Source organism: Panthera onca, chromosome E2 (genome assembly GCF_046562875.1).
Source record: "Panthera onca isolate mPanOnc1 chromosome E2, mPanOnc1 haplotype 2, whole genome shotgun sequence".
Lineage (NCBI taxonomy): Eukaryota > Metazoa > Chordata > Mammalia > Carnivora > Felidae > Panthera > Panthera onca.
In genome coordinates, this window is record NC_138353.1 from 12,242,616 (window position 1) to 12,257,417 (window position 14,802).

The 14,802-nt window shown below is 43.6% G+C and overlaps 1 protein-coding gene across 4 annotated transcripts in view; it reads right to left on the reverse strand.

Moving 5' to 3' along the window:
* Positions 1-8,095: 8,095 nt before the first annotated feature.
* LOC132690644 (uncharacterized) overlaps positions 8,096-14,802 on the reverse strand; it is a 31,495-nt gene continuing 24,788 nt past the window's right edge. For all 4 annotated transcript variants that reach the window (XM_078438340.2, XM_060651343.3, XM_078438338.2 and 1 more), the window contains one exon: positions 8,096-10,651. In XM_078438340.2, the coding sequence (XP_078294466.1) occupies positions 8,814-10,651 (1,838 nt within the window). In that variant the 3' untranslated portion in view covers positions 8,096-8,813. The remainder of the gene's footprint in view (positions 10,652-14,802) is intronic.

Below are 14,802 nucleotides of genomic sequence, written 5' to 3' on the forward strand. Positions count from 1 at the left end.
ATTCCATATTCCAACAGAAAAGTTCCAGCACTGGTGGAGCAGCAACAAATCTGAGAACAGATGCCGTGAAGGGGGAGAAGAGTTTCTCTTTCCCTGTGTCACCTCTCCTCCACGACAGCAGAGCTCACCGTGAAGGCAGATCCCATTGGCCTGCAATTTCTCCCATGTGGGTGGGGAAGTAAGATCATGTGAGTCAAGTGCTAGGCTTCCCCAGCTGTGTGAGCTGCTACTCAAAAGGCCCACTTCTTTCCTGCTCTACCCACAATACCGAGGTGATCTGTATGGCCGAAGGGTTGGGAGAGGCTGGGAGCACAGCAACCAGGGCTTGGAACTCATCACAGGTACACAGATTCTACTAAGTGCATCACAGACTGCCAGGAAGCCTGCCCACAAGTGCTGGGGATACCTCTCCTGCAGGCTCCCCAAACTGCCCATTAGCACCCCAACACGCCACATGCCTCATTTCCTCTACTTTGTGGCTAGCTGCCTGCACCCACCCCAGAAGATGATAAGCATGAGCCTTTGCACACCTCTGGCACACACAGACGGTCATCCCAATTCTGCAGGATTGGGAAAAGGGACACAAATGTAAGCACTTCAGGACAACACTCGAAGGGGGAGAAAAAGGGACGCTCTCAACACCAAGCCTGGCTTTGCTGGGAAAAAGCATACAATCTTATAAGTTCTCCCACCAAGAGGGAACACGAGTGTGGAGTGGATACACCGATAGAAAAGTTCTGAGAAAGACTCAGAATCCCCAGCCAGCTGATAATGATAGCATTTCTCCCCTGAAGCCAGTCGGTAGAGCCTGGAGGAGGTAACTGCTTCTTCAAACGAGAAGACAGCAACACAGTTCAAGGGATATAAGAAATCAAGGAAACTGGCATTACCAAAGGAACACGATCCTTTTCCAGGAAGTACCTTCAAAGAAATGGAGAGAGACGCATTGCCTGACAAAGAATTCAAGATAACTTTTAAGGAAGCTCAGTGAGCTACAGAACACTGATAGACAACCCAACAAAATTAGGAAAAGAATACATGAACAAAACAGCAGGTTCAATGGAGAGATACAAGTTGGAAAAAAAGAAGCAAAGTTAAAGTCTGGAGCCCCAAAATACAATAAATGAAATGAAAAGTACGACAGAGAGCACGAACCTAAGGGTTGATCAAGCAGAATAAAAAAATCTGTTAATTCAAAGAGGGGTCATTAGAAATTTTCAGTCAGAGGAGAAGAAAATGAAAAAGAGTGAGGGGTGCCTGGTTGGCTCAGCCGGTTAAGTATCTGCCTTTGGCTCAGGTCATGATCTCACGGTTCGTGGGTTCACGCCCTGTTGGGCTCTGTGCTGACAGCTTGGAGCCTGGAGCCTGCTTTGGATTCTGTGTCTCCCTCTCTCTCTCAAAAATAAACAAACATTAAAAAAAAAAAAAAAGAAAAGAAAAGAAAATGAAAAAGAGTGAAGAAAGCCTATTGAATTATGGGATCGAATACAGATAAACAATATACACATCATGGGAGTCCCAGAAGAAGAAAGGGAAAGAAAGCTTATTTAAAAAAATTATATAATGGCTGACGGGGTGCCTGGGTGGCTCAGTCAGTAAAGTGTCTGACTTCAGCTCAGGTCACGATCTCATGGTTCATGGGTTCAAGCCTCTTGTAGGGCTCTGTGCTAACAGCTCAAAGCCTGGAGCCTGCTTTGGATTCTGTGTCTCCCTCTCTCTCTGTCCCTCCCCCACTCACGCTCTGTCTCTCAAAAATAAATAAAAATGTTTAAAAAATTACCTAATGGCTGAAAAATCCCCAAATCTGGGGAGTGATATGCACACCCAGGTACATGAACTTCATAGGTCCTGGAACATTTTCCATTGAAAGAGGACTTCACTGACACACATTATAATACACCTATTAAAAAATTAAAGAGAGACTTTTGAAAGCAGCACAGGAAAAGAAACTCATCACCACAGGATATGCCATCAAAGACCTCGTAGGCTAGGAGAGAGATGATGTATTCCAAGTGCCGAAAGGGAAAAAAACAAAAAACAAAAAAAATGGCAACCAATGCTACTCAGCAAAGCTGTGCCGCAGAAATAAAGACTTTTCCGGACAAACAAAAGTCGAAGGAGTTGATCATCCCTAGACCTGCTCTACAGAAACTGCTAAAGGGAGTTCTTCAAGCTGAAATGAAAGGATACGAATTAGTAAAATGAACATGTAAGTATAAACCTCACTGGTAAAGAAAGGGAAGTATATTGTCAAATTCTCCTAGTTGTGATCAATTCCTTAATTCTAGGGTTAAAAAAGAAAAGCATTTAAAACAACTATAGGTTCCTCAAAAAGTCAAAAATAGAACTACGCTACGATCCAACAAATGCACCACAAGGTATTTACTCAAAGGATACAAAAATACAGATTGGAAGGGATATATGCACCCAGATGTTTATAGCAGCATTTGATTCAACAATAGGCAAATTATGGAAAGAGCCCAAGTGTCCATCAAGTGATGAACAGATAAAGAAGATGTAGTATATACACACCATGGAATACAAATCAGCCATAAAAAGAATGAAGTCTTGTCATTTGCAATGACATGGATAGAGCTAGCAAGTATTACGTGAAATAAGTCGCTCAGACAAAGACAAATGATTTCACTCATATGTGGGCTTCAAGAAACAAAACAAATGAACGTGGGGAGGAGGGATGGGGAGAGGAAAACCAAAAAATAGACTCTCAACTTTAGAGAACAAACTGATGGTCACCAGAGTGGAGGTTGAGGGAGGGATGGTTAAATAGGTGATGGAGATTAAGGCGGGTACGTGGGAAAAGCACCAGGGGTCGTAAGTAAGTGATGAATCCCTAAATTCTACAACTGAAACTAATATTACAAGGTATGTTAACTGGAATTTAAATAAAAACTTGAAAAAATACGTAGTAACAAAAATTTATTAGTGGATCCATAATATAAAAATATATAAATTGTGACATCAAAAACATAAAGTCTAAGGAGAAAAGCACAAAGTTTTATATGTGATCAAAGGTATAATGGTTATGTTTTATGCAAGCTCATGGAAACCACGAAACAAAACCTGTAGTAGATACACAAAAGAGAAAGGGAAAGGAATCAAAATACGGCACTATGGAAAATCCTCAGATAACCTAAGTACACAGCAAGAGAGGGAGAGAGGAACAAAGGAACTACAGAACAGTCAGAAAATAATTAACAAGGTGGCATTATTAAGTCCTTAGCTATCAGTATTACTTTAAATGCAAATGGATTGAATTCTCCAGCCAAAAGACACAGAGTCTTGGCTGAATGGACCAAAAAAGAAGAACCAATTACATGCTGCGTACAAGAGACTCACTTCAGCTTTAAGGACCCACATAGGTTGAAAATGAAGAAACGAATACAAAATAATTCACGCAAATGGGAACTGACGAAAGCACAAGCAGCTATACTTATATCAGACAAAACAGACTTTAAGTCAAAAACCGTAACAAGAGACAGAGAAAGTAATCATACAGTGTTAAAGGGGTAAATTTATTGAGATAAAATGAGTGTAAATGTGTGCCCAACATTGAAACTAAATATATTAAGCAAATATTAACAGATCTGAAGAGAGAAACAAAAATGCAATACTAGAAGGGGACCTCAGTACCCTACTTTTAACAATGGATAGATCATCCAGATAGAAAATCAATAATAAGGAGGGGCATCTGGGTGGCTCAGTCGGTTAACTGTCTGACTTTGGCTCAGGTCACAATCTCACAGTTCATGAGTTTGAGCCCTGCTGCGGATTCTGTGCTGACGGCTCGGAGCCTGGAGCCTGCTTCCGAATTCTGTGTCTCCCTCTCCCTACCCTCCCCCACTTGCACTCTGTGTGTGTGTGTGTGTGTGTGTGTGTGTGTGTGTGTGTGTCTCTCTCTCTCAAAAATAAATAAACATTTAAAAAACTTAAGAAAATCAATAAGGAAAGATTGAACATGAACTACATTAGACCAAAGGGACCCAACATAGAACATTCCATCCAACAGCACCAGAATATTCTTCTGAAGCTCACAGAGAACATTCTCCAAGAAAGATCATATGTTATATCACAAAAGAAGTCTAAACATTTTAATACTGAAGTCATATCAAATATCTCATGGTTCACTAAATCGAGCCCCATACCAGGCTGCCTGCTGACAGTGTGGAGCCTGCTTGGGATTCTGTCTCTTCCCCTCTCTGCCCCCTCCCCTACCCACGCGCATGTGCACGAACATGCTCTCTCTCTCTCTCTCTCAAAATAAATAAACAAACAAACAAACAAAAAAAGGAGTCAATTGTGAAGGCCATCGGAAAGAAACACAGACATCTGATTTTGTGTCAGCAACTTATAAGCTTCATCTCCTGCCCATGTCCTCTGCCTCCTTCACAACTCTGGTAAGGTTCTGGGGTAAGGTTCACTCACATAGTACAAGCAACCTCCAACCATTAAAAAAAAAAATTTTTTTAACATTTATTTATTTTTGAGAGTGAGAGAGACAGAGCATGAATGGGGGAGGGGCAGAGAGAGAGGGAGACATAGAATCTGAAGCAGGCTCCAGGCTCCGAGCCGTCAGCACAGAGCCCGACGCGGGGCTCAAACTCACGAACCGCGAGATCATGACCTGAGCCGAAGTCGGACACTTAAGCAACTGAGCCACCCAGGCACCACTCATTTTTTAAACTTAACTTTGAGAGGACTTCTACTCGATAAAATACCTGAACATTGACTATTCTTTCTGCTCTGGACCTTCTCCTGGACAAGTGTTCTCTTTGATCATCCCAAAGGGTGTCTGTCATGAGTTTTGTGACCCAAACCTAATGTTGGTGGGGAAGCTTCCTTACGTCGCAGTGAAGTTGCTGTAACATGCACATCAACTGGCATGGAAAGATTAATCTTTTTGTGGATGACATTATCTGATTACAGAAAATCCCAGGAAATCTATATAGAAGAGCTACTTTAATATACAAGTTTGACAAGATTGTAGGCTACAAGGTTAACATAGAACAATTGCATTTCTATATACTAGCAATGAACAGCTGGAAGGTGAAATTTGAAAAATAGTACCATTTAGTTTAATACCAAAAACCAGAGTACTTAAGTATAAATCTAATAAAATATGTGCAGGATCTATGTACTGAAAACTACAAATTACTGATAAAAGAAATTAAAGGAGTCCTAAACAAATAGGCAGATATGTGGTGCCTGTGGTTTAGAATATTAAATATTGCTAAAAAAAAAAAAGAGAGAGAATATCCAATATTGATAAGATGCTAAGTCTCCCTAAACTCACCTATATATATTCAATGCAATTTCAATAAAATTGAAATGCCCCGTAATGAGCTTAATTTCACAAAGCTTAGTCACAAAGCTTATTCTAAAAATTATGGAAAAGCAGACAAAATAGCCAAAATAGGGGGTGCCAGGGTGGCTCGGTTGGTTAAGATTCCAACTCTTAATTTCAGCTCAGGTCATGATCTCATGGTTCGTGAGTTTAAGCCTGTACGGACAATGCAGAGCCCACTTGGGATTCTCTTTCCTTCTCTCTCTGCCTCTCTCCTCTGCTTACACACACTCTCTCTCTCTCTGTCTCAAAATTAAATAAACTAAAAAAAAAAAAAAAAAAAAAAAAAAGGCAATTTAAACTTAAAAAAAAATAGCCAAAATATTCTGAAAAAGAATAGAGTTGAAGACTCATACTATCTCATCTCAAGACTTAGTGTATAAAGCTACATATTGGCAAAATGACAGACATATAGATTGATGGAACCAAAGAGAGGCCAGAAAAAGACCCACACATGTATGATCTACAGATTTTCCACAAAGGTACAACAGCAATTTGATGTTAAAAGGATAGTTAACTGGATGTTTCCATGCCAAAAAATTGGCCCTTGACCCCACATTTTATACAGACTAACTCACATGGATCATAGACCTAAATGTTAAACCTGAAACAAACTTTTAGATAAAAAAGAGGAGAGGGGCACCTGGGTGGCTCAGTTGGTTAAATACCAGACTCTTGATCTCAGCTCAGGTCACGATCTCATGGTTCATGAGATGGAGCCTGCGTGGGATTCTCTCTTCCCCTCTCTCTGCCCCTCCCCCACCCACGTGCACACACGTGTCTCACTCTCTCAAAATAAATAAACTTAAGAAAAAAAAAGGAGAAAAATCTTTGTGACCTTGGATTAGGCAGAGTTCTCAGATCTGAATCCAAAAGCAGAATCCACGGAAGATGAAAACTGAACTTCATCAAAAACAAAACACCTGCTTCGTGAAAAATACTGATAATGGGGGCGCCTGGGTGGCTAAGTCAGTTAAGCGTCCAACTTTTGGCTCAGGTCATGATCTCACTGTTCATGGGTTTAAACCCCACATCAGGCTCTGTGCTGACAGCTCAGAGCCTGGAGCCTGCTTCGGATTCTGTGTCTCCCTCTCTCTCTGCCCCTTCCCCTGTCACTTACTGTCTTCCTCTCTCTCAAAAATAAATAAACATTAAAAAAATAATTTAAAAAATACTGATAATGGAATAAAAACATAAACCACACGCAGAGATAAAACATTTGCAAAACACAGAAGGACATACATCCAGAACATACAAACTTTCAAAATTCGAGAACAGTCCCCCAAAGAAAAGATACATGTATAGCAAACATTCAGATATGAAAGATGCCTAACATAGTCATCAGGGAAATGTAAATTAAAAAAATTTTTTTATTGTTTATTTATTTTTGAGAGAGAGAGTGAGTGTGAGCGGGGGAGGGTCAGAGAGAGGGAGACACAGAATTGGAAACAGGGTCCAGGCTCTGAGCTGTCAGCACAGAGCCCAACGCAAGGCTCGAACCCACAAACCATGAGATCATGACCCGAGCCGAAGTCAGATGCCCAACCGACTAAGACACCCAGGTGCCCCGGGAAATGTAAATTAAAACCAAAGAAAGATGCCACTATGAACCTAGCAAAATGCTGAAAACAAAACAAAACTTTGATACGCACTGATGGTGGGAAGACAAAATGGTACATCCATTTTAGAGCCGTGAGCTTTTCCATACAGTTGAACATGCATACAACCCCCCTCTTAAGTTATTTACGAAGACAAAGAAAACTTGTGTTGATACACGGCCCTGTATGCAAACACTAGTCACCGTTTTCTTTATCACCACTAACAACTGGAAACTCAAATATCCTTGAAGTGATAAATGGATAAACCAAACGTGGTACATCCCTGTAACAGAACACGACTCAGCGACAAGGGGAATGACTAGCAATCCGCACATCAAGATCGATGAATCTCGGAAGCATTAAGTGGGAGAAGCCAGACTCCAAAGACTACGGTCTGAATGATTCCATTTTAGGACATTCCAGAAAAAGTAAACTATGCATACAGAGAGCAGGTAGAGGGTTGCCAAAGGTAGGGAGGGGTGATAGGGAAGGGGCTGACCACGAGAGTACAAAGGAATTTCAGGGCAAGGGGGTCACGGAACTGTTAAATGTCTTGACTGTGGGGGCGGTGATACAATAGTAATCATTTGCCAAAACAAAGAACCCTACACCAAAGAGCCAATTTACTGCCTATAAATTAATCCTTAATAATAATTTTAAAAAGAACGCTAACTTGTAGGGGCATCTGGGGGGCTCAGTCGGTGAAGTGTCTGACTTCGGCTCAGGTCGTGATCTCAGGGTTCGTGGGTTCGAACCCCGCGTTGGGCTCTGTGCGACAGCTCTGAGCCTGGATCCTGCTTCAGAGTCTGTGTCTCCCTCTCTCTCTGTCCCTCCCCTGCTCATGCTCTGTCTCTGTCTCAGAAATAAATAAACATTAAAAAAAAAAAATTTAAAGAATGCTAACTTGTAGAATTTTCATAGATGGCTCTTATCTCCCTGAGGAACTTTTCTCATGAATAGATACTGAATTTTTTCAACTTTGCTTTCATGTTTGATGGTCATGTTTGATCCAAAGAATCCGGACATAAAAGAGTACATACTGAAGCCACAGGAAGTCCAAGAACAGCCTCAACCAACGTGAGGTATAAAAATCATCCTTGTCGCCACCGGAGGTGGGAATGACTAGAAATGCACACAAGGAAACAGTCTGGTTTAATAGAAATACTGCACACATCAATTTGGGTGAGGATTACACAAGTGTTATACATTTGCAAAACTTCAGGAAGCTGTAAACTTGAGATTTATGCATGTTACTGCATGCAAATTATACCTCAATAAAGAATCCGCACACGTGTAAGTGCTGGTTACAACCCACTGAATTGATTTTTGGACCCCCCGACAGGCTGAGAAACACCAGTTCACAGGACCTGTGGGGTTGGGGAAATGAGCCCACATGCCTAATTTACACGTCCTCTAAGCCTTGCAGATTTCCTCTTCTAAGTACATCTCATAGACATTTTGCGAGACGAACCGAAGAAAAAAATCTCAACGATGACTCTTCTCCCTACACTGATTGAACGTTACCGAACACCTACAACGTGTGAGGCACTGAAAGGCTGAATAGATTTGGCAGCCGACGCAGCTCTACTCTCCTGGAGCTTATATTCTAGCGGAAGACGGACTCATCCCTCCTAAGCCTCTCTTCTGTGGCACATCTGCGACGTGTCAACGTTCTAAATGAAGCCCTTACGTAAGTCTCCGCTCTCATGAGGCTTCTCTGCTATGTGGTCGCCCAACCACTGGGACACGTGGAGCTCCGGCTGAAATACTGACTCTCTTTCAACAAATGTTTTGTCTCCTATGACAGGTCTGGTAACGGGATTGTTTCAGCACCCATTGGAGGTATTAGAACATTATCGCTTTTCTGGAGCTTCCTTCCTGCGTGAATCCTCCGAGGTGGGAAAGTCTTTATCACCCTCATCGTCAGCATGCACTCGCTGATGAATTATAAGGCTTGAGCTCCAACTGAACCCCTTCCCGCACTCCTCACACTTGTATGGTTTCTCCCCAGTGTGGACTCTCTGATGGGCTTGAAGGTATGAGCTCCAACTGAAGACCTTCCCGCACTCCTCGCACTTGTATGGTTTCTCCCCGGTGTGGACCCTCTGGTGGGCTTGAAGATAGGATCTCTGTCTGAAGCGCTTACCGCACACGTCACACCGGTACGGTTTCTCTCCCGTGTGGACGCCACGATGAGCCAGAAAATTCGAGGCCCGACAGAATCCTTTCCCGCACTCCTCACATTGGTACGGCTTCTCTCCAGTGTGGCACCTCTGATGGGCTTGGAGCTGCGAACCCACGCTGAAGCCCTTCCCACACTCCGCACACTGATACGGTTTCTCTCCAGTGTGGACTCTCTGGTGCACCTGGAGACTCGAGAACTGACTGAAGGCCTTACCACACTTCTCACATTTATAGGGTTTCTCTCCCGTGTGGATTCTACAATGAACGTTAAGATCTGAACTCCGGCTGAAGCCCTTCCCACATGTACCACACTTGTATGGTTTCTCTCCAGTGTGGCCTCTTTGATGGGCCAGAAGATTTGAGGCCTGACTGAAGCCTTTCCCACACTCCTCACACTTATAGGGTTTCTCTCCCGTATGGACTCTAAAGTGAATGTTAAAATCCGAGCTACGACTGAAGCCCTTTCCACAGGCATCACACTGATACGGTTTCTCACCAGTGTGGCCTCTCTGATGGTCCAGAAGATTTGAGGCCCGACAGAAGCCCTTCCCACACTCCTCGCATTTGTAAGGTTTCTCTCCAGTGTGGCTGACCTGATGGGCCTGAAGGTGTGAGCCCACACTGAAGCCTTTCCCACACTCTTCACATTTATAGGGTTTCTCTCCCGTGTGGATTCGACAATGGATGTTAAGGTGTGAGCTGTAACTAAAGCCCTTGCCACAGGCCTCGCATTTGTATGGTTTCTCTCCTGTGTGGATTCGCTGGTGAGCCTGCAGTCGCGAACGCCAACTGAAGCCCTTCCCGCACTCTTCACATCTATAGGGTTTCTTTCCCACGTGGACTCTCTGGTGGGCTCGAAGATACGAGCCCTGGCTGAAGCTCTGCCCGCACTCCTCACATTTATAAGGTTTCTCCAACGTGCGGACTACCAGAGGAGCTTGACACTGGGAGCTTCTCCGGACGCTCCTCCCACACTCCTCGTACTTGTGTGGATTCTCTCCAGGGGGGGCTCTCTGCGGATGGCGAAGACGTGACCTCCGTCTGAGACCCTTACACGACGTATCGTGTTTGTACGATTTCTCCCCGCTGTGGACTCTCTGATGGGCTTCAAGGCTTGAAAGTCGGCGGAAGGTGTTTCCACATTTTTCACATTTATAGGGCTTCTCTCCCACATGGGCTGTCTGGTGAGTCTGAGGATGAGAGTGCTCAATGAAACCATTCTCACACTCTCCCTCCTTATAGGGGTTTCCTCCTGTGTGGTCTCTGTGGTGAATTTGAAGACACGAAGTCTGATTAAAGCCTTTACCAAACTCCCCATCTTTATAGAGTGCATCACCCTGTTTTTCCAGCTGAGAGCCAGTTCCTTGAATATTTACCATGGCGTCTTGGCTCTGGATTAACTCCTTTGTAACCTGTTGCCAGATCTGCGAGCAGAAAAGCTCTTCATGTGGCAGGTACTTTAATCCAATTTCCTGAAGAGTCTCCGCATCATTTAGATTCCTGTCTCCTAAAAGGATAAAGAGAATTTAGAGATGGGGCACATTAAATGCTTTGGTCAGAGGTACCAAGGTTATAAACTTAAGGCCCACACCTGAAGGCTTAACATGAACCAGGAGAAGGTACCGTTTTTAAAAAATGTTTATTCATTTTTGAGAGAGAGCGGGAGCAGAGAAGGGGTGGGAGGAGGACAGAGGATCCCAAGCAGTCTCTGTGCTGAGAGCAGTGAGCCCCATGCGGGGCTCAAACTCATGAACCATGAGATCATGACCTGAGCCAAAGTGGGACACTTAACTGACTGAGCCACCCAGGCGCCACACTGTAGGGAATAAGTTTAAGAATTCCCGGAGCTTGCATCAATGGGTTAACAAGGTTGAGGTGGAAAGCTGCCACAGGGTGAAAAAGCCAAGCACAGAACAAAGCGTAGAGCGGAAAGCCGCTTCCAAAGGATGCAAACGTCTACAAACAGGTAGAGGAACAGTTAGAGGCAGAAAGCCGCCACAGCAGGGCAAAAGTGCCCAGGATTTATCATGAAGTAAAACAAAGCATAGAGTGGAAAGCCGCCACCAGGTGGAAGTGCCCAGAGCTAACTGGTGAGAAAAATGCCTTGTTAGCCCTGAGGTAGCATGCTCTATTTATCTTGGCCCCTAGAAATTTAAGATAAACAGACACGGTGCCTGGTGCCTGCAGTAAATGGCTGTCTGCTCGGCACCAGGACTCTGATTTGTCTTAACCCCAACCCCTAACACTTCATACCTTTGAAACTCCCTTTCTCTCACACACGAGTTAATGTTCACTGTTTCACTGTCGCTTTCTGCATGTCCATCACACTTGTAAGCCTTCCGATCCTAATAGATACAAAACAAGGACCCTTACTCGGGACGCTTGTCTCCTCCCGGACATTAGCCTCTCTCATATTCAAGTCTGCGTCCGCTCTCTTGCTGGACAAGAGAGAACCCCAGATTCAAAGTCTGTGACACCCTGCCATTTTTATCATCGAAAACCTAGAGGTGGTCCACCAGGCTCCTATTCACTACACGTTAATGAGATATGTAGTATGTAGTATGATTCCAGTTAGAATCATACTAAGTTTTATATGTGAGAAACAGGTTAGAAATTTGGTGATTGCAGATCAAGAAAAACACTTCCTAGGGAATCTTTCCAAAGACGAAGCTGCACCCACCTAAAAGCTTTCTCTTTTTTGCTAAACCAGGTGTCCAATAAATAGTCTCCACATAATTCTGCCTACTGCATGCACATCTGACCAAATGCTCAAAATGTCCAGCAGGACCCTTACAGACAGACGATCAGAAGATGTGCTGAAAACACATCTGAAAACCTTTGCTTCAAATTATTTCATTGGACTTTATTCCATGTTAGAAGCCTTGATGTGCTGGGTTGGTTGGAAAGACAGGTGTTTGGGAGAACAGATCTTATCACCCAAGTGCCTGAAATTCAGAGTATAAGCAGGAAAATGTCCTTCAGGACGGCAATTGGGGAAGAGGTTTACGGTACTAACATACATTATTCTAAAACCTCATAGCAATAAAGTTCCTATCACCTCGGGGGGGAAAAAAGAGTGGAAAATCAGAAGCTCATCTTTTATTTTTATTCATTTAAAAAAATTTTTTTAATGTTTATTTATTTTTTTGAGAGAGAGAGAGAGACAGAGCGTGAGCAGAGGAGGGGCAGAGAGAGAGAGAGACACACACACAGAATCCGAGCAGGCTCCAGGCTCTGGGCTGTCAACACACAGCCCGATGCGGGGCTCGAACCCACAAGCCATAAGACCATGACGTGAGCTGAAGTAGGACACTTAACTGACTGAGCCACCAGGTCCCCCTGAGATGCTCATCTTTTAGAACAGACCAAGAACCTGTGAGAAGGAGCAGGGCATGGCGTGGATTCTCCAAGTCAGGATCAGTCAGGAAGAGCTACGTTCTCCTTGGGACTCTGTTCCGTCAATAAACTATAGAGCTTGCTACCTACTTCTTTTCAGCTCTCTCTTCAAATAACACCTCATCAGTGAGGCCTCTTTCACCATCCAGCATCCAGCAGGAAATTCTCCCTATCCCTTGACACCCCCAGCAATCTTCTCGGCATTCACCTTACCCTGTGTTGTTTTTATGTGGCACGTATTACATCAGATGCACTATCTATGCCCTTTATCGTTTTATGTCTTCTCCCACCTGAATGCAATATCCACCAGGACGAGCACTTAGATCATTCATTGCTTTATCAGCACTCCCAGATGGCAGCGTTCCGTAAGTACATGTTGAACACACAAATAAGCCCCAGTTTGACTTCTTTGCGAGAGTCTGAGCTCTGTTACAAAAGTAAAAGAGCTTTTTCAAGGAAGTTACCCATAACAGGAATGGAAGCAGCAACTTTGCTGGGAAGCTGAAAGGCTTCACCAGAGGCAGGGCTAACCTAAGTGAATGTTGCTGATGATAAAATCACATTGATCATAAAATCATGGCAAGAATCGCTTGAGAGGAAAGAAGGAAAAAAAAAAAAAAGCATAAGGCATACAATTGGCTGTGGGGCCTATGGATCGATTGCTTGTGAAAAAATTTTTTTCAATGTTTACTTATCTATTTTTGAGAGAGAGAAGGCACAAGCACACACACACGAGGGGGAGGGGCAGAGAGAGAGGGAGAGAGAATCCCAAGCAGGCTCCACACTGTCAGTGCAGAACCCGACATGGGGTTTGAACTCACAAACGGTGAGATCATGACCTGAGCCAACATCAGGAGTCAGATGCTTAACCGACTGAGCCACCGAGGCACCCCCTTCTGAATTTTTGTAATCTCTTCCTATGTGTGTAAAACTTTTCCTTCTTCATATAGGAGTCAATATTTAGAGCCTCAGGAATAATGACTCCGAAAGCAGGCTGTCACTCTGATGGATACAGAAACATGTTCCTGTATGGACAACACCACTGTTTTACAAGCTACAGGTTGGACTCAGTGAGTCTGAAATTAATTTAGTGGCTTATGACAAGCATTAGCAGAATGGTAAAATATTAAAAGTGCTTTGTAAGTAAAGGTTTCTCTGGATAAAATGCATGTTAGAACTACACACACACACACACACACACACACACGGATAGTGGTGGGTGACATTGTTTTCTTTAACTGTTTGGATGAGGTTGGTGGTTGCCATGAGGAAAACCGACGAAGGGAAAGACTAACGTGAAAGCTAGTTAATATCTGATACTTTCCTTAATAGGAGACCTGCCTCAAATTGGCTATCAGATTCTTCATTCTAAAAAGTGGTTCTTCACTCAGACAGTAGGATTAACTACTAAAACCTGCAGGAAAGCCACAGAGCTGAAATGATATTCACTGTGGTTACAAGTGCAAAGTTAAGCTGTCATCGGATATGGTTTAATGGATACAAATCTACACATATCTAAAAGGACCTAATCAATTACATTCGATTAGATAATCACGATAATCACGGGCTGTTCTAGACGATGCCTTCACCACACATTTCTGTTTAACACCCTTTAAGGACGTCCACGACTAATGGGGAAAAGTCCATGTAACCATTATCAGCTCATTCATTCACACAACAAATATTTATAGCACACCTGTCCTCTGCCAAGTCTGACCTACACACTGAGGATATAGCAATAAAGGCAACAGAATTTCTTCTCTCCTGATAATTACATTCTAGTGAGAACAGAGTGAGCGAAGCAAAAATATATGTTAATATGGTAAGCGGTGATCAATGCCTAGACACCAAATCAGTCGGGGTAAGGGAAAGGAGAACGGGGGAAGAAGAAGGGGTCAGGAACACAGTGCTCACGGAACGTCTTTCTTATGATGTTAGTTAGGATTTGAGAAGGACTTACGCGAGGTAAGGGAGGGGCCAAGAGGATGACAGAAGGAAGAACAGGTAGAGGATGACAGAAGGAAGAACAGGTAGAGGGTGACAAGGCCGGGCCACGGGTAGCATAGCAGAGCGACAAAACTGGACAGAACAGACAGGCATGGGGGAAAGCGACAGGTCACGTCTGCAGAGGGATGGAGGATGAGCAAGGAGCAGACAGGTGGGCCATCAGAAGTCACTGTAAGTACTTAGATTCTGCTCTGAATCAGGTAAGAAGCTACCAGAGGTTCAAGCAGAGGCCTGACAAGACCTGACAAACATGCA